General features: G+C 33.5%; 2 protein-coding genes across 2 annotated transcripts; both read right to left on the bottom strand.

The window, feature by feature from the left end:
- Positions 1 to 3,046: 3,046 nt before the first annotated feature.
- Positions 3,047 to 4,027, bottom strand: LOC124915494 (NDR1/HIN1-like protein 13). Its single transcript, XM_047456218.1, has one exon. It carries the CDS (start codon positions 3,944 to 3,946, stop codon positions 3,191 to 3,193), a length of 756 nt encoding a protein of 251 aa, XP_047312174.1. The 5' UTR covers positions 3,947 to 4,027; the 3' UTR covers positions 3,047 to 3,190.
- Positions 4,028 to 4,356: 329 nt separating this feature from the next.
- Positions 4,357 to 12,925, bottom strand: LOC124914433 (protein ROOT HAIR DEFECTIVE 3-like). Its single transcript, XM_047454979.1, has 23 exons — positions 12,707 to 12,925; positions 12,048 to 12,197; positions 11,880 to 11,946; positions 11,691 to 11,793; positions 10,640 to 10,710; positions 10,463 to 10,526; positions 10,286 to 10,351; positions 10,105 to 10,152; positions 9,915 to 9,977; positions 9,764 to 9,820; positions 9,326 to 9,484; positions 9,179 to 9,247; positions 8,963 to 9,054; positions 8,506 to 8,584; positions 7,866 to 8,031; positions 7,104 to 7,228; positions 6,625 to 6,887; positions 6,434 to 6,530; positions 6,183 to 6,347; positions 5,613 to 5,717; positions 5,378 to 5,472; positions 5,181 to 5,277; positions 4,357 to 4,918 (listed from the first exon to the last, which is right to left on the bottom strand). Exons 1-23 carry the CDS (start codon positions 12,708 to 12,710, stop codon positions 4,685 to 4,687), a joined length of 2,439 nt encoding a protein of 812 aa, XP_047310935.1. The 5' UTR covers positions 12,711 to 12,925; the 3' UTR covers positions 4,357 to 4,684.
- Positions 12,926 to 13,327: the final 402 nt, after the last annotated feature.

The following is a 13,327-nucleotide window of genomic DNA, read 5'->3' as shown; positions in this document are numbered from 1 at the left end:
TTTTAAAATATTAAAATTTATAACTATCTTCTTTATATTAATGGAGTCTGAGTCGGAGTGGAGTCGGATTAATAAATTTTAATTTAAAATAATAATAATAATAACTCATGTTGGCCCAATTAATATTAGCAAAAGGACAATGCAATAAAAAAAAGGTTGAGTGATACATAAATATTAAACCTATTTTAAATAACTACAAAATTAAATATTAGCAGAAAAAGAAACAGTGAAATAAAGTTCCACTACCATATGTTTGGACTATTTCCAATTAGATTTATATTCCCTGATGAAAAACTAAAAACTTATTTTAATTTCGTTGACAATTTGTATACATAAAAATTAAATTATATATAATATATTACATCAAAAATTGGCATTAACAAATAATAAAAAAATATTTATTTCTTTTTATTATAAGGAAAAAAATTATTTATTTCAAACAACGAGCGATTTAAAATATATATTTATATATGAAAAAATAAAGACACCGACAAACCACACAGAAACTAAAATCATGTCTTAACTTGACATTATATTAAATGAGCTATACAAACACGTGACCAGGGGCGGAGCCAGGATGAAAAATTACCTGGGGCTGACTCCAACTTGCACCTCAGATTTAACTTTCTATGTTCGTTTTTTTTTTCCATGTAATTGATACAATAAATTAATAAATTCAAACATATAAAATAAAAGATGTATGAACATTTATTTTATGAAATTATGAAACAAAATAGTACATTCAAAACATTTAAAACACACATTATTGAAGTTGTGCCCTTCTATTCTTCTTAGAATAAAATTCTTTAATTATTGTATCATTATCAATGTTTTCAAACAACTCTCGTTCAATATAGACGATCATAGAATCTGTTAAAAACTCTTCTTCCATCTTGTTACGAAGAGTTGTTTTCACGAGCTTCATAGCTGAAAATGCTCGTTCCGTTGTTGCTGTAGAAACGGGAAGAGTTAAAACAAGACGAATCAACCTGTCAATTAAATAAATATATTAGTATAAGTAAACAATATAACTATATTTCATAGATTATAACAAATGATAAAATTACCTATCGATCAAATTGTAGGTTTTTGACTTATTTGTCTCAACTAATCTTCGACATAATTCAGAAATAGTTGATAAATTCTGAAATCTTTCATTGACGGGCATGTCAAACTCATATTGAGCCAATTGTGTTCTCAAGTGGTGCAAATCTTGTGCATCAAAATCTAGATGATAGAATTTCTCAGCAAGTTGATAGATGTGATCAACATTAAGAAGTTTAAAGTTGTCTTTAGGTTCCAAAGCACCACTGAGCTTAAGAAGTTCGACTGCCTCGTCCTTGAATCTACTATTGAGCTCTTCAATTTGAAAATCTATTGCAGCAACAAATACATCAAATTGATAGTGGTGCTTTGATTAGTTTCCGATTGATTGTTGATCAGAATTTGAAATATAACAGAACATATTACAGATAAAAGAGATTAAGAGAATGAAACATGTAATGAAGGAGGAGAGTTAAGCCGATCTTGCAATGCGTAACATTAGTTCAACTTCCACTTTCTCCGGTAACAATCATCGATCATATATGCTCAAAAGATTTGATGTATGTATTAAACGTTTAAGAAAAAAAGAACAATTGTGGGCATCTTTATAAGAAAAACTATAATATATTATATAATATAATATAATAATATAACAATAACCGCGGGATGTTTTTTAATTTAATTGGGTGGAGCCCACCATAATCAAAAAAATATTTTAACTGGATGAGAAGTTTGATCATTCTTTAGAGGGGACTTTTATTCACCCTTTTTTTTTTTAATTTCATTAGGTGGAGCCCACCATAATAAAAAAAATATTTTAATAATCTGGGTGGGGCTGGAGCCCACCCTAGCCCCTTGGTGGCTCCGCCCCTGCACGTGACAATAAAATACTGGAATTATATTCAATGAACTATACAAACACTGTTACATATAAATATTAGAATTAATGAGAGAGCTATGGAAAACAAGCTGAACCACTGCTCAGAGGTTGAAGTAAAGTATTTACAAAAGTATATTTTTTTCATTTAAATTTAAGAAAGTTGATATATATGACTTAAGATTATTTAAATAAGAAATGAACTTCATTTAATTTTTTTACTTGAATTACTCTAGTGTGTTTTATGTATACTGGATGCAAAGTTAACCTATAGAAATTCAACTTAATTATCTATAAATATTCGAGTACTAAATTAAATATATATAAGTTTCAAAAAGTAAACTAGTAAATGCATGCAGTTGTGAGTTGAGTATACGACACATTTTAATGTACACAAACTTAATTGTATCTACCATGACCTATTCTTACCATTTATTATCAATAAATATATATACCAAACCCAGAAGAAAAAAAAGGAAAAGAAGGGAAAATAGTTAAGAAGCATAACAAATTAAAACACTATTTCTCAAGTGAGATCCTTTATTACGTACGGATAAGTGTCCCCTCTTGTGGGATGGAGTAAAAATATTAATAATTTTGTTTTTTAATTATCATATGCATACCGAGATTAAAATGTTCATCTAGTTATGATTGCCGAGAATATATATCATACTATTCCGATGGTAATATCGACTGCATTAATGGTTTTTGTGTTTGTCATCGGACCAAACTCGGATAGCTTAACAATAAGAATTATGGAGGGCTTGATCTATTTAATCCATTGTCTATGTCTCTAGATTAATGAATAAATATTACATGTTTAACTTGTCTTAAATTATTCATTAGCTTGGACTAATAATAAGAATTAAGGAGAGATTGATCTATGTATCTTTTTTTTATAATTTGAAAATATAAATGGAAGGTTTATTTTGCTCAATGAAAATATTATATATTTTTTCTATTTCGAAATAATTTTAGTGGAAAGACTATATAAGTCACCTTTTATTTAAATAAAAAAAAAGTAAAAACATAACTTAAAATATAAAGGGCTTTTAAGTTAATTTATTTTCTCACCAAAGAAAAATATTAAATTCCAAATAATCTCAATTTAAACCACAAACCACAAAACACAAAAGGAAATTTCTCAGTAGAAAAAGAAAATCAAATGCACAATAATGAAAATCATCACACTTTGAGCACTTAGAGGAAGACTATGCCGTTGAGTTTGCGTTTTTTTTTAGCGGATGCAAAACGTGACGGGTCGGATCTTTACAGAGTCCATTTCCATATCTTGATACGAAGATCCACCTTGCATTTGACATTTGCAACCGTCGCCGTTTTCGCAGCTTTTCCCACGGGCACCGCCGCGTTTATTCCATCGCACGAAACTCTAATCGCCACCTTTTTTGTCTTCAGAGCTCCCATCTTCACTTTAACCTTCGTATCCAACTGAATCTTCACCGCCAAATTGCCACTATTCTTCAATTTAGACTTCAATAGAATTGCCGACGCATCGTCGATGCTTCTCGCGGCGCTTCCACCGATAACCGTCCTCAATGCCGTCGTATTTCTCGTCGCTTGAGTAAAAGCCGGCAATGTTCCGTCTCCAATATCAACTCCATCGCTAGTGATGGATATAGCAGTTGGATCATAGAAGAAGACGATTTTTTTGTTAGGATTCTGAGCGATTAGAGTCAGGTTGAATTTGGAGATGAGTTTAGAAGATTTGATGTTGAGCTCGGAGACCTGGAAAGACGAGACTGAAAAATGGGGGGTGTGAGGACGGTATACGAACCAAACTAGAACTCCTGAAAGTGCGGCGAGTATGACAATGAGGAAGATGGTGAAAGTTATCCAGAGGCAGCACCGGCAACAACAGCTTCGTCGGTTACGATGGCGGAGGAGTTGTGGCCGGTAGAATGGACGGGTAGCATTTGGGGGCAGAACTTTGGCTGGTGGAAAAGCCACGTTCTCGCCTCCTCCGCTAGCTGTTGGTTTGGCGGAAGGATAAACTCTGTCGGCCATGGTGATTAAAAATGATGGATGTATTGATCTATAATTTGACCTTTCTCCTCAACTCAGTGTATCTGTCTCTGCTTTCTCTATTGCTATTTATCATCAGATAATCAATCCCACAGAGAGATGGAAGGTAAAACAGAAGAGGAAGGAAGAAAGCTACTCTGCAACCGACGATTCCAAATCTAGATGTGTGCATAACACCAAATTTATGGAATTAAAGTCAGCAATCCAATTGAACAGTTTCTTTGATCTTAATCAAAGTATGAATGTGATATGCTGCCTGCATGTTTGTTTTTGCAGAAGCATCAAATGAACACAAACTCCATGCCTAAACCAGTCTTGTTTTATTTTCAAATAAAACAATATCGCATAAGCCTGTTATTACTAACTAAATCTATACAAGAAAGACAGGAAAGGAAGAGGATAAATAGCATTTCCAAAGAAGCACTCAAATAGGAGGTAGCTTAGCTTTATAGAAAATTTGTTGTCAGACTTACAAAGCTAATCCAAAACATATGAGGTTACAATCATACAAAATATGTTACCATTTAAAGATAAACAAAAACAATGCCTATAAGGGGGGTTTTTCTGCAGCAAGCCATGAAAAAAACACCCCAGTTATACATACTGGCACTTGCCACACAAAAAAATATGCCTTTTTCAATATATTTTGTTTACTTTCTTCACATTGCTCCAGTTGGAGTAACAAGTGTAATCGAACCGTGAAACGCGATTATAGATTTCTTAGGATGTTGTATCGTGTCTAGATGGACTTGAGTATTCAGTACAGTTTTCTGATGCGGTTATACTTGATGAAGCGGAAGATGAGGCTTCGCCACCATTGTTCACGCTGTTATTGACGTTTCTTGTTTCAGATGAAGAATTGTTAGCAGGTATTTGACCCTCTTCCGCCAATTTTTTAAGAAGGTTCATAACTGTGGGAAGGAACTTCGTGGACAAAGAGAGAAGGCCTGGAAGCTGAAAACAATAAAAAGGATTATTAGCTCTTGTTTGGCTTGAATTAATTTTCAGTCTTCCAAAGGCCTTGTTTGATGTGGGTTATTTGGAATTATTTCCAAATAACTCTCAACAATCTACAGTCAAATCATCAATCAAAATATCAAATTATCCATATTCTTTTTCTTCATTGACAAACAGGTCTAAATATTCTGCTTTCTTACAATTCAATTGCTTTCACACAGGATTAAATTTGAAACCAATTCAAGGATCTGATACTTACAGCACCATTGCGGAATTCACCAGAAATGTCAAGTTGCACCCATAGGGCTTTTACGATGAGAAATGCAACAAAAATTACTCCCAGATATAAAGGATTTCTGCAGTGTGCAAAATGCAAAAAACATATTATATATATCTTCAAACAGAATGGAATGACAATTTTGCATATAGGCTCCGTGACAAGTGGAGAGAACATACCGGAGAAGTGTCATAAGTTCATTGAAACCCAAAACAAATAAGGCGACAATAGCCCATGGTGGAGGCAACCAGTTATTATTCCGCTTGCTAGCTTCCTGAAATATTATAAAATCAATCAAGATATAAAGGCTATCCCATCTACAATATATATATATATATTGAAAAAAATCAGAAAGAAAGACAACAATATACAAAAACTCGGTGGGTATTAAATTAAAGTTACAGCAGATCATGCCTGAGCAGTGATGGCTTGAGTGACGGTGTACTCCGTCTCTGTCCTGAATTGCCTCCATATTGATTTGCACTGAACAGGCGTGATTAACGTGTTTGTTGCTGGAATCTAAATATCACAAAGATGAAAACAAGGAAGTAACCACATAAGATTGTTAATATTGGACCCTGGGAGTTTCAGAAAATAATATTCAACTGGTTGGTGATAACCATAAATAAATCCAATTACTTCAAAATGTTGGACCTTTTGGTGATACAAATAGAATCCACATGGATCCATGTAACTTAATCCAGTATAATTAGACAAGAGATTTTTTATTATACAGAAATACAAGTTTCAAGAGCTAAAATCCTTTTGTAAGGCATGACCAGTCACAGTGGGCCCATTTGGAAACACTTTTTTCTGTTGGAGGAGAAATATCTCATATGGATGTGGATCCAGACGAAATCACGTTTGTAAACAGAACTTAGTTCTAAGATGCAGTTTTTCATATCCAGAAACATAAATTGCTTCCAAATGGCTATCTTGGTTTGATGCATTATAAAAGACAGTATAGCAGCTATAAATCCTAACCTCTTCCCAGGAGCTTGATGCCAAGGGGTCACCCAATGAGATGCTTCTGCTGGTAGTAGCACCATCAGTTTTAGGTTCCACCAAAGCACGAGACAGTGTGCTCTCAATTTTATCAAGTTCATCTTTCAGTCGAATTGCAGCCATCACAGAGAGCATCTTTAAAGACTGATACACCAGTTCATGAATTTGATACTGTAATAGATGAAATGAAAAAAACACAATATGGTGAAGGAAAGTTTAGCAATTCATACTGCAGTGCGAGCTGTTTTAGTAATAGTCCGAATATCCTCCTTGCCCGTCCAGATGCGCGGCATTGAGTCAGAATCATGGCTAAATATTGTCGAAAACCTAAATGCATATAATATTAAGAGATAATTATCAGTTATAAACAAATTAGTTCAAGCTAATGACAAAGATAAAAGTAACTTCACAGGGTTGGCACCTATCCTTCATGCGGATAAGCACTCTTCCGGATTCTTCTTTTGCCTTTGCTTCAACCACACCTTTTGCATAGTCCTTCAGACTCAGTAGCATTTTACTCCTAGTCTCTTCATCCATGTCAAAACCAGAGATCGTTAATGCAAAACTAGAGACAGCTAATTCAGTTTCACGGTGAAGAAGCTTCCTTATTGTCGACCAGGTATCATCATTAGCTCCATCCAGAAGAGCTTCCACGGGTGCAGAAAGTGACTCGTTCAACTTTGACTGCAACACAAAAAATTACAAGTTCCTCAGTGTAGGATACATAAATATAGACTAGAATTTGCACTTCAAGGAAAAAGTTTCTTCCCCACTTCTCTGAGTGAACAACAAACAAGCTTCATAAGCAGGTACTAAAATCTTTCATCAATAATCAGCCTCCTATTTTTCAAATTGATCAACCATCAAATGGGAAAAACTAAAGAGCAAAAGATATAATACCTCGTAAAGGTTAGTAAGCTCAGACAGCTTGGAAGCCCGTACAGAAGCAATGTGTGAATCAATGTCACGTTGAAGCTTATCCCTCATTCTGGATGAGTCCCAATCAGCTTGCTTGATGGTAGCATCTGAAATGACATAATCAAAAGGCTACTAGTTGAGGAACATGTAAGCTACTGGTTCTTCATCTTATAACAAGTTCCCAGCATGTGATGATATTTATGACGAGAAATTCATAATAATGCACAATACAAGCCAAATAAATGTTAGGGACATTTAAAGCATTTAAGCAAACATACATTCAAGTATTAAGAATTGTGGAGATTGATTATTCAAGTTTATATTGAAATGTACCGAGTTCTCTACATTCTCAAAAACAAGAATGTCAAAATCCAAAGAAGCTGAATTTAAGAAGTATTACTGCTTCTGATGGTGGCATCAGGAATGGAAAACGATGTGTAAAGACCATATTAAAAAACAATAATGATATCAATAAACAAACAGGAGATACATGACAGGGTTGTATCAAAGCAAACAAAATGCATAGACTGGAGCAAGAAATCTTAATAATATGCTTTAGTTTTCATGTGACAGTATGTAAAACTGATCTTTTTTCTAAGAAGACATTGGGATTGTTATAGATTGATTATGTTAGTGTAGTTCCTCTTGAGGATATCATCAACTTATTAAATAAACCCTAGTGAGCCTCTTGTCTTGACCTTGCACAATAATTTTAAAAAATTAATCCATATCAGGTGCTCTTACCTGCACATCTTTCATCAAACTGAATTATAAAGGACTCAGCGCAACTACGAGCAGCTACAGAAAATCCTTCTCCACCAGCTAATGCTTTATCCAAGGTTTCTTTAAAATTTTCCAAAGTCTGGGAGCGTATGTGCCCTAACATAGACTGATATGCTGGTTGCACAAGCTGCCAGAAGAAAACAGACGAGACAAGTACATTTAGTACCAAAATGTAAGTAGATGAATATCAATTGAAACATGCATGCAACTACCAGAAAATATGGTAAACATCCATAAAATGAGGAGGTTAAGACCAAATAACAAAATTGTTCTTAATCTACTTTGCAAATAGGATGATTTCCTATCAAGAAATTTTCAATTTCAGTACGAGGTAAGTTAAGGTTGTGAATTCATATGCATCTATGTAAGAAAGTGTACCATTTTATAGGCCAAATTTTAACATGTGACATTAAAGTAAGTTTCTTAGTCGAAGAATAAGGAGTCAATGATTTAGTCTTCTCAATTAGTAGAGTACAATTATTAGTTGCAAAAACACAATCAATTCAAATTATGTTCTTCATTGTGCAAAGGTCAAATTTCTCTCAGAAACAAGCACAATAAAATGATAAAACCATGAAATAACATAATCAAATTTCATTACTTGCAGTAACTTCTCTTCCAACTGCTTTCGCTTAGAGGATCTGACACCGTCATCAAAAAATGTAGCTTCTGCATCGTACCTGTAAGACAATATAAAATGGGTAAAACTAACATTAAAATCAACAGGAGAAATGTTTCTGGTTATCTAGTCAAAGCTTTCACAAATTAACGATAAGAGCAACCTTGAACATGATTAACCACCCAGAAATAACATGTACTTCTTTATAATTCAAGTTTATATGTATAATCAGATGGAACTTCACAAACACTGCATTATATGTGTATATAACAAAAAACAATTACCTTAATCTTACTATTCATACCCAGGTATAAATTACATCAAGAATAAAAAAGAAACTCAAACATGAGAGCAGAATGTTTTTAGGGATGGAGATGATGAAATTAGTAACATACATAACTTTAAGCAGTTACGGAATGAGAAGCACAATACTGCTTACATTGAGAGACAAGTGTCTAGAATTGAACTAAGCTTCTTCCCAAAACCTGAAACAGGACTAGATTGTACAGCTTCATCTAGCTCGCACCACTCCTGTGATCGCATTGGATTAAGTTGTCATCTCAGAATCAAGTTACAACATCGTACATAATAGAAATAACAAACCAGAATTAATGTGTATTTATATATATATATATATATATAATAACAATTATACCTCATTAGCGATAAAATAAGCAAACTTTTCATTGGCAATTTCTTCACAACGCACAGTAGCCACCATGACCTACACCAAGTGCCCATTTAAGAAGGAATAGTTCAAGAGGTATGTAACTGGGATTGTCACTAAAGTTTCAAGTTAAACCTTATGTGCAGGAAGGTCAAGGTCCTTGTTCTCCTTAATAACCTTCCACATCTGTTGTGCGCTAAATGAAAACCCTGATGCAGGAACTACACCTCTTCTGTCTCCTGCGAGTCCACCAGGAGCTATAGAATGGAAAAATCGCTGCCTTAAACTAGCCACCTTTCAAGACAAAATATTTCATTTCAGAGGCTTTTCAAACTTCAAAAACTGAAAACAAACGATACTAAGTCGAAGAATTGGAACACGAGAACAGCTTACTATGAGAAACATTATATGCTCCACATAAGCATGCATGTCTCACCACATTAAACAAGCTTGGATATTAAAGAGGAAAAAAGGTATACCTTGCAATAATCACTACAAAATCTGAAATTCACATATTTCAAACTAAAACCAAAATTATGTAAACAAATAACAATGTGAACGAGCAAAGGATACCTGCTCCTTAAACTGTTCTTCCTTCTCTTCATAACTTGAAAGTGCCACAACCTCAACCTGGAAGTATACCAGAATATAGAATTTTTTTACCGTCAAATACTTTAACAGATAACAAAATACCTTTATATTGAAGTATGTAAAAAAATCCTACATTAAAAAAATCGCTTAATGGAGTCTCCTTGTGAGCTTGTGGTTTAGGAACATTATCCCATATCTGCAGCCAAATAAAATGAGAAAAAAAATACTCAATGCCTACCACAAAATAACAAAGAAATAAATAGGTAAAAAATCATGTCAGGGATGATATGACAAACAGGATAAAAACAAGGACAAAGTATTACCTTTTGAATATCTTCTCTCAGAACAGGTTCCAAGTTCTCCAAAGGTGTCTATACTCAAAAATAAATGAAAAAATTAAGAACTGCGTTGTACATCATTATAGAGGCCCTCCATACAAGATTACCAAGAAATGAAATGGTATCACACTAAAAAGTGGCAATGAAATGGTAAGATGGGTCATACTCTGGTTTTGTCACGTATAACAAACATCAAGGTTGTTTTGCGTGGACTGAATAGTCGCATCATCACCTGTCAGGGAGTCATTGTAATGTTAAAGCAATTACAACAACAAAGCACTCCACTTTGAAATAGTTTTCACATAACACAATTAAGAAGTTGGAAGAGTTGCCCATTAGATACCTGAAAGACAGTTTTTAAAAGAGGCTTATTTGCAGCCTGCTCCCGCCCTATGTCATGACACCACCTAATAACATATGATTTAAAGAGGTCAATCCACAGATCATATAATATTTTACCAAGTTCTTTGAACAAAAGATATAGGATCCTAGCAATATGCCTTGAATAGGAGAAACTTACATGTTAATCAGCACTATATCTGAAACAGCAAGGGCAAAGAGGGCACTTTGCTTTTCAAATGCAGTATCATCCTAGAAAGTAGACACAAAGAAATAAGAAACAATTAAAAAAAAGGAAAGAGGTGCTACAACTAAATGAAGTTCTAACCAACTTCGTTCCCTAGTGTCAGTAAGCGATATGAACCGAAAATGCATATCTTCGGCTAGGTCCTAAATTCAACTCTTATAATTAAGGTTTAACCAACAATTTTAAATCTCACTCAACATAGGTTAGAAGGCTTATGTACCCTGCAAGGAAGGTCCTTGCCAATGGATGTATCTGTCTTTCTACTGAAGGGCCTGCACATAATATACTTCTTTTCTGACATAACTACCAAGATGGAAAATTAACTCATAAACAATAATTCTTATTCCTTCCTCTCCAATAACAACCTAGCTCTTTTGATCTCTATGTATAAACTGTAACAACTTCAAAATTTATCTTCTGAGATAAATCTAGAACACAAGTTCCATAATAAGGACAATTGAATTGGAAGAAAAAGGGAAATATGTATCACTACCAATAGTGAGTCACTATGTTTCCCTGGAAGCACCCCAAATTTCCACTTCCTTTACAATGTTTTTGTACAAATACTTTCAGGCTCAAAGTATTATCCTTTGCCAGTCACATAGCTATATCGTTGACCTCTTAGGTATATCCAAGCCAACTTTCTATGTGTTCTTCAAGTAGTACCCAAAAGAATGTGACAAGTAATATGTGAATCATATTGTACTCACAACCCCAAAAAGTGGAATATTAACCCCTTCACAGATTTTCAAATATAAAAGATATCCTTAAGTCAAACTACATAACAAAATTAAGGAGATCCAAAATCTGTTTTTAAGGGATGTAACCAAAAGAAATACTATAGTATAGTGAAAACATTTAAAATGGTTGAGAACAGACATGTATAACATGCAAATTACCCAAGACGGATCCTAGCCAAAACAGAAACAATTTAAGTTGTTGGACACAAAATTAAAAAACTATAAAATATTTACTATAAAACTACCTCTCCTCGTTCTCTTCCATCTGTACCCTCCAAATCCATTACAAGTGTGCAAGGTTCAATACCGGCACAGTTTGCCATCCAAATACCTTTGGTCGTCTGTGACCTGAAACAAATAAGGCCAACTTTTAGCTATGGTGCATACCCAAAAAGATTTTCAACAAAAAAAAATAATGCAGAGAAACTACTTGCCTTCCCTTAAAAGCATCCATCTCCCTAAAATTGGTTCCAAATAAATTATTTAGGAGAGTACTTTTCCCTATTAGAATAAAACGAAGTCTTATTAGTACATAAATGTAAATCGAGTAGCATCCTGGAAGAGAAAATTCATATTAGGACATAAGAAACAATGATACGTACCACTACTTTGAGGTCCCATGATAGAGACTATAGCATAGGAAAGGCCATATTCTGCTAATTTTACCTCCTTCAATAAATGATCTACTCCATCGACATTAAAGACACCATCGCCGTCTAAGACTTGGGCTTTATAGCATTCACTGATTTTATCTGCCAGAATGCAATATAATTTACATTGGGAAAACACAAAACAATGGTGATTTGCACTGACATTAAATATATTGCACAAAATCTATTCGGTTGGTGGATAAATTATTATTAATAAGAATTCAGATTTCAATGTTCAACATATATCTATTGAGCCAAGAATACTTTGTGTGCTCCTCCTTTCTTTAGCAAAAACAGTATTATCAAACTCCAAATCTAGTCGAAACCAGTAACCTTGAACAATCAATCATAAACCCGTGTGGATCCGTTCGAGGTTTTCAATCAAACGTGATCAGTTGATTATATTTAAAAGTTCAAAATATTACACTTCTATGAAAATGCAAGAGGTCTAACTCTGGCAAATTCAAAGCCCTAAACACTAGTTTCCTTATCAATCAATCAACCAATTACCACCACTTATGAGAAATATTGAATAACATGAAGAATAGCGAACGAACATCATAAAAGCGCAACAGATCATGAAATAGATGAATCGGATATGAAAGACGTACCCATTTCCTGATATATCCTCTCAAACAGTGAAGTAAAATGGAGTCCAAGAGAAAACCTCAAACAATGATCCGCTCCGGAAGAAGAGAATAATATGAATGAGTAAATCTCGGATGCAAAATAGCCTAGATCTCTCTCTTCTTTCTCTCCTTATTGCCCCCGCAAGAAAGTGGCGCTGACTATCCAACGATGCACAGATGAGTTGTAGAATTTGAGAATTCTCCTTTTGTTTTGTTGGTTGATCATAAATAAAGAAATGCAAATCATTTTACATGTATATACACTTATCATTACAAATTAATTAATTAAATAAATTAGACTAATTAATTAATTTATTTTTATAAGATTTATGTATATTAGAATCGATGAAAATCTTTTTAAATATAACGATAAAAGTATGGCTAGAAAAGAAAAAAAAAATTAAAAATTAAAAATCTAGAAAAAAAAAGGTTATTCAATAGTTTATCGAGCTTATAAGTTCTCAAAAACAACGATTAACTCAAGAATAAATTTAAGACAATTTCATAATAATAACATTATGAATGATATGTATATAATTATAATAGATAAATAGACTAATTAATATTGAGTAATAAAATGGGTGATAATTATAAATTTATATT

Source organism: Impatiens glandulifera, chromosome 9 (genome assembly GCF_907164915.1).
Source record: "Impatiens glandulifera chromosome 9, dImpGla2.1, whole genome shotgun sequence".
In the NCBI taxonomy this organism is placed as follows: Eukaryota; Viridiplantae; Streptophyta; class Magnoliopsida; order Ericales; family Balsaminaceae; genus Impatiens; species Impatiens glandulifera.
Note: the sequence above shows the minus strand (reverse complement) of the source record. Positions and strands in the feature narration are given on the sequence as shown.